The sequence below is a fragment of the Vicia villosa genome, linkage group LG3, assembly GCF_029867415.1.
Source record: "Vicia villosa cultivar HV-30 ecotype Madison, WI linkage group LG3, Vvil1.0, whole genome shotgun sequence".
Taxonomy (NCBI): Eukaryota; Viridiplantae; Streptophyta; class Magnoliopsida; order Fabales; family Fabaceae; genus Vicia; species Vicia villosa.
In genome coordinates this window covers 91,415,896-91,432,087 of record NC_081182.1, presented here as the reverse complement: position 1 = coordinate 91,432,087, position 16,192 = coordinate 91,415,896, and the positions used below count along the sequence as shown (strand labels likewise).

At 33.8% G+C, this 16,192-nt stretch overlaps 1 protein-coding gene across 1 annotated transcript; it reads left to right on the top strand.

Annotated features, from left to right (window-relative positions):
* The first annotated feature begins 247 nt into the window (after positions 1–247).
* LOC131662155 (senescence-associated carboxylesterase 101-like) lies at positions 248–4,143 on the top strand. Its single transcript, XM_058931857.1, has 4 exons — positions 248–394; positions 475–832; positions 2,205–2,747; positions 2,813–4,143. Exons 1-4 carry the CDS (start codon positions 378–380, stop codon positions 3,638–3,640), a joined length of 1,746 nt encoding a protein of 581 aa, XP_058787840.1. The 5' UTR covers positions 248–377; the 3' UTR covers positions 3,641–4,143.
* Positions 4,144–16,192: the final 12,049 nt, after the last annotated feature.

Here is a 16,192-nt window from a genome sequence, read left to right as displayed (position 1 = left end):
CTTACCCATATATATTCATTTTTCCTATTCTATTTAAGTTCCCTAAAGCCCAATGCGCAAGACCGACGGGTACCCGTGCGAACGCACGGTAAGACACTAGTTCTAACCAATAGTTTTATTGGTAGAGAATATTCTACTTAATTGAAGTAATATAATTTGCAAATAAAGTTTCAACTCCGAAATTTACAATGAATTACTTATAATTTACATCATACAAATAAAAAATATTTTATAACATACTAAAAGTTGACTGGTAAAGTGTGTCGTTGAATCCAATTTCAATGGCAGCAACCACTTACTCAGAAAGACCATTCTATTTCCATCATTCCATTTCTTCTCGTTAACCATATCACACGCTATTCTATTCCAAAATCACCATGACAAACCCTAAATTGTATGTCACAAATGAAAATGATTTGTTCCTTTTTTGTTTAACTCATAAATGAAACTAACATGTGAATATTTGCTTTGCAGATTTTCCAGCGGAATCGAGCTTGCATCTTTCGTAACGAGTTCTCGCATCCTCTGTAAATCATGGAATACTATCTCATCATCTGAACCTGATAATGAAGATATTGTTTCATATAATGGTATAGGACTATCTTGGAAGGTTGACTCGGGTTCAGATTTTACAATTATAGCGTTTAATGCCACCGTAGATTCTTCCAATGTTGAATCTGCTGATTTAGTTTCTTCTTCTGAACTTAAGGAGGAAAATTTCCTTGATTTTGAGTTTTTGTGTTCCAGGAGTATTCCAAATTTCTCTCTTAATGAAACTGCAGTTTCACTCTTTCGTCGAAATTATCAGGAGTTTGATAGGTTGAAATCCCAGGTACATATCATCCTTGTCCTTTTTTTCATTTATTATTCGAAAATTGAATTTTGAATTGAATTAGAAATTCTTTTTATCTGGCTATTAGTTATTAGGGTTTGTTTTGTCTCTTTTCAATGCAAAAGACTTGTGTTTTTCCCAATTCGCATTGTCTGTCGCGCCCAATACTATTAGGTTTGATGCGGAGATAATTTAGTGGACGGTTAAACTGGATAGACTATATGATACATATTAGGTTTTTATACTGTCTAATTCATTTGCGTTACTATTTATAATTTTTTTTCGGGTCTTATCTCTGTTAGCCTTGAGTTTTTCCCAATGATAACATTCCTTTAAGTTGAGTTGTTTAACCATACTATGGTGTTTATTCCAAAATCTCATTTTAAAACTTTGTTTGGGAGTTTGGAAGGAAAGAGACGGATTGGTTTTTAAAAAGAAGAAGGATGCAGTGGAAAGAATTGAGAGATTTGAGAGGGGAGGACTTTAGAGAGTTTGTTTTTCTTCATAACACAAAATCATCCTAATTTAGAAGAACTCAGAAATCATATTTGAGGAAGATTTATGGAGGTTTTGACAGATTTAGATAAAATTTCCAAATCTAATATATGTTATAATAATTTAAATATTAAAAATATATTAATAATAAGTCTAAGGGTGGGGTGAATATAGACATGATTTGCAATATTCAAATGCCTTATATCTTAAGAGTGGTAGTCATGGAAAAGTTTATTTATTTTTAACTTAAACTTGTGAGAATAGTCGGATAAATTTCGTTTTAAAAATAATGTACATCATCATCTTCTGTTAGCTATGAAGACTACATGCATAAAAAATGGAAAGGGCTTGTAATCATTCGCACTGCTGGGGCCATTTTTACTTTGGTCGCTTTGTCTGTCCTGTGTTGCTGAGTTGCTATAGTATTTGGAGTATTTTGTTTTATTTTTCTGCTTGGCACATTTATGCAATTCTGTTTTCTTATTTTTCCACCCAAGCTCTTTTCTTGCTCTTTAGACCATCTACAGAGTTTCTCTAGTTGTGGAGTTGTGTAGCTTTTTCTCATGATTTTCTATGTTTCAGTTGTTGTTCTTGCTGCTGAATTCTGTGCATCTGCTTCATTGCTTTGATTTTGAATAGTTTTTGAGTCCACTGTTCTTATTTTTCACACATCTCTTTACATATATTTTGTATTGTGTAATACATGTTTTTATTTAGAGATTTCTGATAGTGTTTATAGGCCTTATGTATCTTGATGATTTAAACATGGTGTGTATCCCAACATTTTACTGTACTTGTATCGTATTGTGTATCTAGACTCATCTTTTTAAGCATGTCGTGTTTCCTTGCAATCCCTTATGTAACAATCTTAATGCAGATTAATAGTTCCAATCCACGGACTTCGATGATTGTTACTGGACATGGTCTCGGAGGATCAATTGCTTCTCTCTTTATTATATCACTATTACATAGCATTGGTTCAGGAAAGAATCGTCCACTCTGCATCACCTTTGGTTCACCCCTTGTTGGTGATAGGAGATTGAATAAAGCCATATCTCGTAGTTCTATTTGGAATTCTTGCTTCATACACGTTGTATCACACAAAGACCCACTTCCAAGGCTCTTCATTACAAATCAAACCAGTTCCTACATGCCTTTTGGAACATTTATCATGTGTTCTGATGCAACCTCTTTTGAGAACCCTGATTCTATCTTGGAAATATTCGTGGCATTAGCCTCAGTCCATGATAAAAATCAAGGACTTGAATCTGTTGATTATGGAAATATAGTAAAAAATCTCTATCTTAAAGCAACATGCATAGGTTTTTCCACTCAGGCTGAAAACACGACTGAACCAGACTCTCTAGCAACTGGTATTAGTTTGCAGTTGCGGGCACTAGGATTGACACCAAATATGCAGGTAGGTGAATATCTTCTATTTCATCTTGATAAACTAGAATCATATAATAATATAATACTTAATAGGTGGGGCAACAAGAAAACATTGATATCAATGCTCTGGAAAGAAAGTTGACAGAACTAGAAGAAAAATTCATCCTGCAGAAGAAGATATTGTTTGAGCCATCCAAGAAATTGAACGACATTAAGATACAAATGGCCTATCTTGAATGGTATAAAAAGGAAACTAAGAATCTACAAATAGGGTACTATGACAGCTACAAAAACATGAACACACCATTTGACCATGATGTTGTTGAGTTCCATAGAAAGCTCACTAGTTACTGGGAAAAGATGGTTGAAGAAGTTGAAATGAAGCCTCAAAAAGAAGGTGCAGCTTTTCGTACCCGTTGGCTATATGGTGGGACTACTTACAGGAGAATGGTTGAGCCTCTAGCTATTGCTGACTTCTATAGAGAAGGCGGTAAAGACTACGTTAATAATAAAAGGTCCAAGCATTTCAAACAGTTGGATGAGTGGTTGATGGAAGAGTCAAAAACTGCCAAAAGCGATATAAACCGTACGAGTAGAAAGAATGTAGAAGCTATTTTGACTATAGATTCTTGCTTTTGGGCGCATGTTGAAGAGGCTCTCCTTTTATGCAGAGAGTTGAAGGTTGTCAAAGAGAAAGAAGAGATACTAAAGAAATTGTTTGAATTTGAGGAGTATGTATATCAGTTGCTCAAAGATTATGCAGTGTCTCCTGATATTTTTCTGCCACAAAGCCGTTATATTCGATGGTGTAATGAGTATAAAGCAATTAAGGGATCTTCATACACTTCATCGCTCGCGAATTTCATGAACGATGGTACAAAGATTAAGCAGTATGCTATTGGTGCTTATGATTTCCCTTGAAATGTATTAGCCATTTACTACATCAGTCTCATTTTAGAACTTTTTTGTGAGTTAAAATGGTGCTTTTAATAGGGGACAGAGTTAGAAATAAATAGTATGTATCATATGTGTGTATTAGATTATGATTTTAATAGCTTGTGTATTAGGGATGAGTGACAGATACACCTACAAATATTTCTGATTCTGTAATGTTGTACAGTAGACCTTTTTTTTTGGGTGCAGAAACATATGATAAACTATGGTGCATGTATAGTAGAAGTTTATTTTTAGAAAGAACAATATTTCTATTGTGTACTAAAGTATATATGAAAACAATATTTCTATTGGACAAGTGAGAAAGTGAAAGAACTAGATAATTCGGGATTTAAATTTTGGTGAACTGGAAAAATTAGATCGAGAAATGAGGTGGAGATTATTGTGGACAAGGAGGGGAAAAAAGATATTGTGGATGCAAAAAGAATAGGAGATCAAATCATATCGTTGAAATTTGTAGTAGAACAAGACACCTTTAATGTTATTAGTGTTTACGTGCATGTTGAGTTAGCATAACACTTTAAGGTAAAATTTTGGGAGGATTTAGAAGACTTATTTCAGCCCATATCTCAAGGAGAGAATCTTTTTTTTAGGAGGGGATCTAAATGGACATGTAGAGAGCGTAGCAAGAGGTTTTAAGAACATGCATGAGAGATATGGTCTATGGGAGGTGAATGCGAAGGAAAAATCCATCTTGAAGTTTTTGCCGACTTTGAGAAAATGCCTGATTTAGAAAAAGAGATGGGCATCTTATCACATATAAAAGTAGTGTGACATGTTCTCAGATAGATTTCTTTCTTATTAGGAAGTTAGATAGAAAGATTTGTTTGGACTATAAAGTTGTTCTGGGAGAGAGCTTGACTACTTAACATAGAGTATTGGTTATGGATGTAAGAATCAATGGGAGAGTAAAGAGAAGAAATCATGTGGGAGTGCCACGAATCAAGTGGTCACATTTAAGGATTAGAAACAAGGAAGTTTCCAACATCAGATCTTGGAGGGAGGGTTTGAATAAACACAAGGAAGTGCAAATGATATGTGGAATAAGATGACCAAAGAGATTAGAAAAGTGGCTAAATAGACGTTGAGAGAATCAAAAGGTTTTGCAACTAGGAGTAAAGAATCGCGGTGATGGGATTAAAGTCTACAAAATAAAGTTAGAGTAAAAAAGTGTTTGTTTTAAAGAATGGTTAGTGTATAAAATTGCCGAAACTTGATAAAAGTATAAGAAAGGTAAGAAGGAGACCAAGAAGGCGGCGAGTGAAGAAAAAAACTCACACTTTTGACAAATTATACAAATCTTTAGGAACTAAAAAAAGACATACACACAGACACACACACACATGCACACACACACACACAGACACACACACACACATGCACAGAGACACACACACACACAAGAATGTATATACTATTGAAGGCAAATTGAGGGTCAACACGAAAGAGCATTTTACACTTGGGACACACCACATATTCACAAAAAATCTTAAGGTGATAGGTGTGTGGATTCTCTTATAAAGTGATCAATCTTCTTTTTTCTAATCAATATGGGACTTCTTCCTCACACTTGATTTTCAACACTGAGTCTATACACAATACTCCCCCTCAAGTGGAAGCTCTTTCTTCCACATACTAGTGTACCTCCGTTAACTATCCACCACTTGTTGGGAGTACTTTCGCTATAAGTAAGTCGGTCCCTTCACTCGAAACTAAAGGCTCATGATACCACTGCTGGAGGCAAATCAGGGGTTAACACGAGAGAACATTTTACACTTGGAACACATCTTTGTGAGAGACTCACCACATATTCACCCAAAACCTAAAGGTGATAGGTGTGTGGGTTCTCTCACTTATAAAGTGCTGAATCTTCCCTTTTTCTAATCAATGTGGGACTTCTTTCTCACACTTGATTCTCAACATATACATATATACAGAAGACATATTTATTACAATTCATTTAATGAAGGATAAGATATCTCATCAGATTCTAGTAGGCTCAACATTAAAGAAGAAGATCAAAATTATAATAACTATAGTCGGATTAGAAACAAGAGGTAAAGAAAGTGTTGAAAAGGATGAGTAATAGTATGGTGGTTGGACCTTACGCAATACTTATTGAAGTGTGGAAAGTTCTTGAAAATAGAGGTATTTAGTGGCTCACCAAACTCTTTAGTGTAATTACGATGTCAAAGCAAATGCCAGATGAATGGAGAAAAAGAACTCTAGTTCCAATCTATAAGAACAAAGAGGATATACAAAATTGTGCAAATCATAGAGGATTAAACTTATGAGTTATACCATGAAACTATGAGAAAATGTTAAGACAAGAGGCTCTATTCATTGAGAATCAATTTAGTTTTATGTCTGGAAGGTCGACCATGAAAGCGATCTATCTACTACGACGTATGATGAAGCACAATCGAATGAATTAACAAAACTTACACCTAATTTTTATTGACTTAGAGAAGACGTATGATAAAGTGCCTAGAGAGATTTTGTGGAAAATTCTAGACAATAAATGGACCAGGACTGCATATATTCGAGCTATCAAAGATATGTATGAAGGAGTATCGACTAGTGTGTGGACACAAGGTGGAGAGACAAACGATTTTCTTATTACAACGCTCTTACCTTTTTATGTTAATTTTGGATGTATCCATGGAACACATCTAAGAGCTAGCATCGAGATGCATACATAGTGTCCTAATTGAAAAGTCGAAAAAAGATTTAAATGAGAGGTTAAAGACTTGGAGAAAAGCTTTAGAAACACATGGTTTTCGATTAAACAGAAGTAAGACGGAGTATATGAAATCTAAGTTCAACAACAAAAGAAGCGTTTCTAACCTAGAGGTGAAAGTTGGAAACAATATCACCCCTCAAGTTACACGGTTTAAAGATCTTGGGTCTGTAATACAAAATGATGGAAGTAGAAGCAGATGTAAACCATCGAATTCAAGTTGAAGGAAATTTTTTATCGGGCTGCGATAAGACCTGAGATGTTATATGGGACATAATGTGGGTGGGTAAGAATCAACACGAGAATAAAGCAAGTATGACAGAGATGTGGATGTTGCATTGGATGTGTGGTAAGACTATATATGATATGATTATAAATGAAAATATTAGAGAGCGTAGATGTAACACCTATAATAGAGAATATGGTGGAAAGTAAACTCAGAATTGCTGAAATAAAAGAAGGAGAACGCGTTGGCACGAGGGTTGGGCAATTTTGGGTGCGAAAATACATTGGAGAAGGTGGAAAACTCAGATTTGATGCAAGGATTGAAGGTTTCTATGAGCTTTGGCCATTGGAGATTTGATTCCCTTCATTTATCTGTAATGTTTACAATTCAAACTATGATTTTTGTTATCATGAGTAGTCAAAACCCCCATTGCTAGGGGGTGACCCTGAATCTGAATATTATATCTTTGTTTATCGTATGCAATAACAATTTGGTTTTCATATCTCTGATTTGTTCTATGATTGTTCTTAATGTTTTAACTGTCAGAAAAACAGATATTGAACCTTCATGAATAATTTTAGCTGGACAACGATTATTTGTTGATCTGGGTAAAACATATGGTAATCACTATCACCTAGGACTAGGGATAATTTATCATAACCGGAAATTCTCGATATTGGAATGCTTGATCATGATTATAATTATTTATGGACATAGTAATTAGGTTGTGATGTCAAAGATTTATTCTCCAAGGAATTAGGATTAGATAATCTTGAGAATCGATAATCAATTGTGATACTTTAGTTGTTGCATCGAGAAAGCAAGTTGTAATAGGAAGAATCATTCACCACCCCTAGCAATCTACTCATCTCTTTTCATCGTTCTAATATTTTATTTATTTAATTTAATTGCAATTTTCTAAAGAAACTAATCAAAAACTTTTATAACTTTTGTCTAGTTGAAATCATTGCAAAACTCCGTATCGTCAAGCAGTCCTTGAGATTCGATACTTGGGATTTTCCCATTACTACTACATCGGTGAAAAATAGTACACTTGCTATTTTACCGATCATAAATTATTAAGAAAAATCTCAAAATTAACGATTTGGATTGAAACATAATCCTAAATAAGATATTATGGCAAAAATTAATCCATGTAATCAACCCTACTTAATGGGATAAAATTTGATTGATGTTGTTGCACTATGTTTCAATTATGCACCTCTTAAATTGATGAATAATATATTAATGAGAACTCACTAAGTATTACCAATGTTTGGTCCAAACTAAACATCTCACCGACCTTTATTTTTTCAATGAATATATTTGTTAAGAGTTCCACGGTGTGTTAAGAGTCTCACATTGGACATGTCTTGAATACAAACTCTAATATGGTATCAGAGCCTATTGATCAGACCATGGATTGCCCACCATTTATATTCACGCACCAAACCCAAAAAGTGCTGGGCGTGAGGAGGTGTATTGGGAAAATTCCAAGTCCCACATTAGTTAGAGATAGAGCATTGAAAGAGTTTATATAGTCGGACACCCCTCACCTTAGAAGTTAGTTTTGTAAGGATGAGTTAGACTCGGCCCAAATTTTGAGATGATATCAAGAGTCTCGTTTAAGATCCGCTGGGCCACCTACTATCAAGTTTTTTCTACTTGATCATCCACTATTTATTTCCCCGCTTCAGATGTCCAATCCTGAGCATGAGAGAGTGTGTTAAGAGTCTCACGGTGTGTTAAGAGTCCCACATCAGATAATATATGACCTGCACATGTTCTTATAAGTGGAGGCAATCATCACCCTACAAACCAATTTTGTAAAATTAAATTAAGACCAATCACATTTCTTAACAATATTAAACTAAAATATCAACTTTAGAAATATAATATCCTATCTTTTTATTAGACATATCACATTTATGTATAGCAACATATTTTGTAACAAATAAGACAATATTTATTAAAGATGAAATTGAAAATGTTCTTTGTTTCTTGTTTTTGTCATTCTTCAAACAATTTAACATCTTTTGATAGTTAAAATGGTACTTTTGAATTAAGTTAGATATAAGTACTTTTTTCCAATCAAATACTATTATTATTCAATGACACATCACTTTTATAATTATTTTATTTTAAAATAAATTTGAATTTTAAATCAATTTACACTAAAAATATCGATACCCAATTACTTGTCATGGATACCTAAGAATTTATCTTATAAAAAAATAGAAAACCATGGTTGTATGATATACATTGTTTTATAAAACCGGTTTGAATTGCCTATTCGATTGGTCATGAAGTCAAACCGGTGGAAATCGACCGGTCTAAATCGATTAAAAGGTGAACTACGAGTTTTTGCAAACTGGAAGGGTCAAATCTTATTTGAGATATAGATGAATTACATGTTAGTGTTAGCGAAATAATAGTAATTGTGTCTATATATAGATGTAACAACTTCATTAGAAGATAACTCTTTTCAGTTTGTATTACTCAATTTCGTCCATACAATACACATTTTCATCCATACAATATACATTTAACTTATTGCTCCTGAAATTTGGTTGTAACGTGTGTAGCGAAAAAAATCAAATAACCTATTATGGCTTTAGCGAACCATCTTCAATATGGAGTATTCAAATGAATTATCTTTTTGCCTTTACTAACACATTTAAGTGACATATCAAAACTTTGGACGAAGAAAGAACAAATTAGAAGCCATATAAAACAAAAAAATGAAAATAAATTGTCAAAAGTATTAACTAGACAAGCACATTGTACATGTCTCTCCTGAATGTGTTTGGCCAAACGGCCCCATAAAGTTTCAGTTTCAAATCAGGGAAATTCTATTTACACCGTTTAACCTTTTCATATATCTTTGGCTAAACGTTTAAAATATTCTTTTAAGTTCGGAGATACATCTATGAATATACCATTTTGCAATTTTAACATAATGGTAATTCAGAGATGCATCTGCGAAGGTATATTTAAGAGATGTATCTTAAAAATTATCTGATATTACAAATCAACCAAAAACCAGAAACATGATAGAAGCATTGAATTAAAAAGGAAAGAAATACCAACAACAACTTGACATTAAATTAAAACTCTCAACATTACATAGATAATCATTAAAATAAATTCAACATTACATATTGTTATAACCGAAACGTTGCAACATAATGATTATATCCTCGACAGATCTTTGAATTTTCGCATCCACTTCAACCAAAACATTTGATTCATAACGGAGAAAAACACTCCACATAACCTTTAAATCTTCATCCGTCTTCAGTTCAAAGTTGGTGAAATGTATCTTCCCTTCCCTGTCAAATGAGGGTGACTAATACTCGAGCTTGACAACCATGTGATTTTTTGGAAAGCACATGAGAGTATTGAGTTTGGATATCAGATTGGCGAGAGATGTTTCATCGGTGACCCTAATTGGAATTGGCAGCTTCTTGCCATTTAAATACATAAACACAAAGTGAGGATATGAACTCATCCTCTGGTTTTTGTGTGTTGTGTAGAAAAAATAGATTGAGAGACACCCTATATATACAAGTATTGAGTCACTTTGAATCTTAGAAACCTTATCATGTCATCAGGTTACTTTTCGGATTTGTATCTTCAAATAAACCATAACTTGTTTTTTCCAAAAGGGTGACTCCGAGATGAATATATGAAAATGTCTGTAATTCAAATATGTATATCCGAAACATACCTGGACTAGAATCAAACAAGAATATTAGTATAGCACATACAATGTAAACCATAAGCAAACCAAAAAATTTAATCAAGAATTACACCATCATTGCTGAGGTTATATATTACTTATGTATTAAATTGTATCAAGATTACATCGTTGACGATAATACATTCAAAAAGTGTATCAATTACAATCTAAAATGCATTAAAAGATCCAATACCGCATAAATCTACAATTGGTTCTGCCTTCGAATTTCCTTGATTTGATTCTCTTTCAAGCTCACTCAATTTGGTGAACTCTTCCATCCTCTCTAAAAATTGATTCGACCAAGTTTCTACCTCATTTGTTGAATGTGTTGTCCACTACAAAATTGTAGCTGGTATTGGACACCAGGTTTCAAATAAACCTCAACAAAATGTAGCAATTTTGAAACACTTTTGCAACCGAATTCATTAGTGTCATGTCTCGATCAATGACAATTACATTGGGCATGTTTTCTTGATACCTTCAACAAAGTCTTGCACTTTTCCAAGACCAATGTAACCTTGACCTCTTCACTTGATTATTTTTTACACCAGGCTTCACTTCATACCCCATATTTCTTCTTTACTAGCAACACTGTAGCTCCCCACGACGATACACTTGGTCTGACAAATTTCTTTTCAAGAAGATCCTCTAAATGTTTCTTTAGCTCACCCAATTATAATGGAGACATTCAGTAATTTGTCATCGACATAGGTTTATTACCTTGTACTAAATCTATGGCGAACTCAACTTCTTTCTCAAGCGGTAAATCAGTAATATCATCTCGAAATACATTTGGAAATTTGCACACAACATGTAGATAAACCATTCCCGTCTGATTAACATAACATCGCAAACACTTGTACTTCAATTTTCAAGAATTCTTCCACCTGATTAGCAGATATAAACCTCGAATCTTCCTCTTCGACAAACTCAGGAAAAAGCATCATCTTATAATAATAGTCTATATGAACACGATCGAACTCCAACCAGTTCTTCTTAGGATTACATCAAGTGGGCTTAACTGTAAGCAGACTAAGTCAATACCAAATTCCTTACCATTGATCGTCAAAGGGAAATTCAAACAAACCAAAATATTATTCCCCGAACCATTAGTTGGAGTATTAATGACCATACTTCCAACCAAAGAAGACACTACAAGATTTAATCTTTTCACATAATTAATAGATATTAATGATTGTGTTGCACCTGTATCAATAATAGTAGTCAAAGAAACACCATTAATAAAAATGTATCTCGAATCAGATTGTCGAAGTTTGAGACATATGCACCACTGAGAGCAAACACTTTCCCACTAGCTTTGGCATCTGGCATCTTCTTAGGCTTTTGACATTGTGTACTAATATGACATGTGTCACCACAATTAAAGCAAGTCACAACTGTACTATTACATTCATTAGCACAATGCCCTAGCTTCCCACACTTGAAGCACGCTATAATATTACACTCTCAAGCACGATGACTCAGTAATCCACCCTTGAAACACTTAATAGAAGCAAAAGTACGTCTCCCACTTTGTCCTTTCCCACCACCATTCTTATGTTAAAATTTCTATTTACCCTTAGCATTTGGAACCACATATAGCTTGCCGCGGTTCTAATTATCACTCTTCTTGTCCCTAACACTCTTGTAGTGAGCAAATCTAGGGTGACGTCTTCATCATAGATACAACACTTATTAACCATCACATAAAATTGACGAATTTCTTGGTACCCTATAAATTAAATTGATTGATCTATGGACGCAAGACAATCTCAAACTTGATATTCTTGGACATCAAATACTACCCCATTATAATAAGGAAAGAACCTAGACAACTCTTTAAACTTATCAGCATAATCCACAACAATCATATTTCTCTGTTTCAGCTCAAGGAATTCGACATCTTTCTTGCTAGAAACGTCAGCAGGAAAGTAGTTCTCATGAAATTCAGCCCTAAAAACAACCCAAGTAACAATAGTACCTCAAGTCTCTAATCTCTGATGAGCATTTTCCCACGAATAATACTCAGCCTCCTCAGATAATACGTGAGTACCGAACATAACCTGTTGAGCATCAGTATAAGCAATAACCCATAAAATCTTTTCAATCTCTTGCAACCAAACCTGAACACCTTCTGGATCATACATTCCCTTGAAAGTCGGCAGATTGTTTTTCTGAAACCTACTCAGCTCAAGGAACTGCTAATTCTGTTGAGCCTGAAAAGCCTCACCCGCTTGTCTCGTCACACTAGCCATAACTTCCAAATCATCAGCCATCACACAATAATTTCTTCCTACCATTTCTCTGCATACTAGTAAAAAACTATTATAAGAAGCATTGTATCGATAGTGTTCATACACTCTTCGCATACTAGGGAACAAATAAATTTTATAAAAAGAATGGCTAGACGGATCAACCTGCTCTGATACCACTATGTAACACCATAAAACCCCAATTATTATTTTAAGAGAATAAAACCAACATCTTAGGATGTCACTCAAACATGCATGAATACTTTCTCATTTAAATCAATAACTTGCAGCGAAAATTCAAATGAATATCATAAACTTCAACTATCTCATCAAACTAAATACTCAATGAAAATAACATAATCAAATTATCATCTCAAAACAAATAAACGCCATGGTCCCCGATGTTACAGATATGAGCGTTAAACTATCTAAATACTGATAAATGATAATAACTCACAACAGCACCTACTCCTCCAGAGTATTTGTACGACATTGTACAAAGCAACACAAAAGAAATAACAAAGAGATAAGAAAAAATGTTAGAGGTAAAAATAAATAGCATGATAATTGACATAAACATTTAAATCATTCTCAAATGGAAACAAGAACAATAATAATAATTATAATGCAATGCGAACTGTACTAAACTCCTTCTCCAATATGCATGTAGTACCGGATTTTTGGGCATCTGAGGTGTGTTACTGATTTAACCCTGTCTCTGGTTCCTCTTTGAACCGTGTCCCTCTCTAGATATGAGACCGTCATGGTTCCTCTCTGAACCTGATCTCATTCGACTAAAGTCCTACCTAAATCCAATATACATGTATACATAATTATGTAACAACAATCATAACTTAAAACAACAACAAAATAATTCACAAACAACTCATACTCAAACAGGTTCATCTCTGAACCGCAATTTTGCCAAATACAGGCCACACTGTAATTTCTCGGAATTACACAACTCAAAATTATTTATATAATCAAATTAATAATTATATAATTTTTCAAAAATAATCATCAAATGAGTAAAGATATGGTATTACTCAATAAACTCAAGAACAGTTCAACCAATATACTTAAAACATCTCTATAGAGTAATTTTTATTTAAACTCTCCGCTCATCAATGATTGCATTAATTTATTATATATATATATATATATATATATATATATATATATATATATATATATATATATATATATATATATATATATATATAATTCAATAGAGTTCTCAAGGGAAATCTAAACAAAATATCAACAAAACCTTATATTTCTAGGATGACACTTGAGTACCAAATTTACTCAAAAGTGCCATACTGACAGCTCACACGAGTGATAACGCTACTGAAACTATAAGGGGTTAGCATTTTGACTCAAGTAATAAGAATATTAATTTAAAAATAATTATTATATCCCAACTTATCATAAAATGGTTAGTGACAACATAGTTCTTGAATTTCTCCAAATTGCTCAATAAAATCGAAAACGCTGAAACACGCCAGACCCGTACCGCTGTCGCCCCGCGGTCATACACCCGATGCCGCACAACTTTCTCTCTAGTGATGACCGTGCCAAGCGCCACTATGGTTAGGGGTGTTCGCGGTGCGGTTTTGACGGTTTTGACGAAAACAATCATCTGAACTACAAGAGAAAATATTGTGCAATTTTGTTTGGTTCGATTGGCTTTTAAAAAAAACCGAACCAAACCAAACCAATACGGTTTGGTTTGGTTCGGTTTGTTCAGTTTTTTACAAATATTTTATCGAGCGGTACATACACATATAGATGAAAATATATCTTTGTATTTAGACATTCATACACTATCAAATAACAACAAAACTCGTCATATTTTGACAACAACTTTCCGTTTAATATGTAAAATTTAAATTAGACAAATGTGGAATAATAAACATAAAATAATACCATAAAATAATATAAAAATTATTATAATGAAAAAAAAATTAGAAGAGACCAGAGATTAGTGAAGATGAGAAAGAAAAAACAAAAGAGTTGAGAGATTAGAGAAGAATATGTGCGATAAAAACAAAACTGAAATAGGGAATATTTGCATAAAAATGAGAAGGTGGAAAAGAAAGAATATAAGAGAGTAGAGATTAGAAAAGAAGATGGAAGATGTATGTGACAAAGAAGGCGCGATAATGCTATTAGAGATTTTAGAAGATCGGGACAGAAATCATATGTGTAAGGATGAGAAAATTGTTCGTAATCATAAGGCTAAAGTATAATAAGTTTAAGTTTGGGTTGGATGTGAGTTAAGTAAAAGTTAGGTTGTAACATAATGCGTTTTGATTCTGTTTACAAAATACAAACTGCAAACCGAACTGAACCGTGCGGTTTTGTTAAAAGATGACCCAAATAAATTCGAACCAAATGCTGTTTTTTGCGATTTCAGCTTGGTTTGGTTTACGGTTTTCTATTGGGTTGGTTTGGTTTTGAACACCCCTAACTACGGTAACAAACGTGCGCGCGTGTAACCGCCGAAAGCAGCTATCATCATCGCGTCACTGCCCTCTGCACGTTTCCCTACTGCGCAACAATGAATTTTGCAGCGAGCGTAAAACGTCTCCGCTGAACACCGTCCCAGTCGGCCGCGTCACGAGCCCGACCTCCACCATTCATGCGCGGCCTTCCCTCCCAAATCCTGATTTTTCTCTAATTTTTGGGAAAATCTAGTTCTTTGACATTTTTGAAAATATTGACTTTTTACGAAATTTGGAAAAACAGACTAAAAATAAAGATATCTCAAAAACACCGAAATCATACGGGTGTCAATTTCATCACAAAAATATTACAGATAATTCATATGAGTACCAAATTCACCACAAAAATCCCAAAAAGGCTTAACAAAGAAATAATTCAACTATCACATATTTTTATTACAATAACAAAATATAGAGCAATACATCAATCAGCAACCTCAGGGGTTTTGGCCAAACCCCTTTGATAACAAACATGGCCGAAGACCATGTAGAACGAAGATACATAAATAAGAGGGCAAACACCACTTACTCTCCTGACTGCTTAAAGCCACCAATGAGTAAAGAAATCTCCTCCTTTACCTCGAAGTTTTGAAGGTTGAAGAAGCTCTCACCTATTCTCACAATCGTTCCACGCTATGTTAATTTCCAATTTTAGATCCGTCTTTTTTTTCCAACTTTTGACTTGAAAAATTTACTTTATACCCCTACAATTATACCTGTACCCCTACATGAAAAAAATTGGACCAAAATACCCTCGTTTTAAATAATACATATTTTAAAATTTTTAATTTTTTTTCACGTTTAAAAAAAAATTCAAAACACCCAAAAATATATAAACCGGAATACTTTTTTAAAGTCTTCCGGTTTAAAAAAATACATACCGGAACACTTAGAAAAAGAGTTCCGGTAGTTTTCAAGGTATTTAAAGTGGGGTTTGAAAGTGCAAACCGGAACACTTATTTAAAGTGATCCGGTGGTTATTTTTTTTTAAAAAAATTATAGATTTTACGCAACGGTTTAAAACCGTTGCCTAAAGTAATTGGCAAATAAAA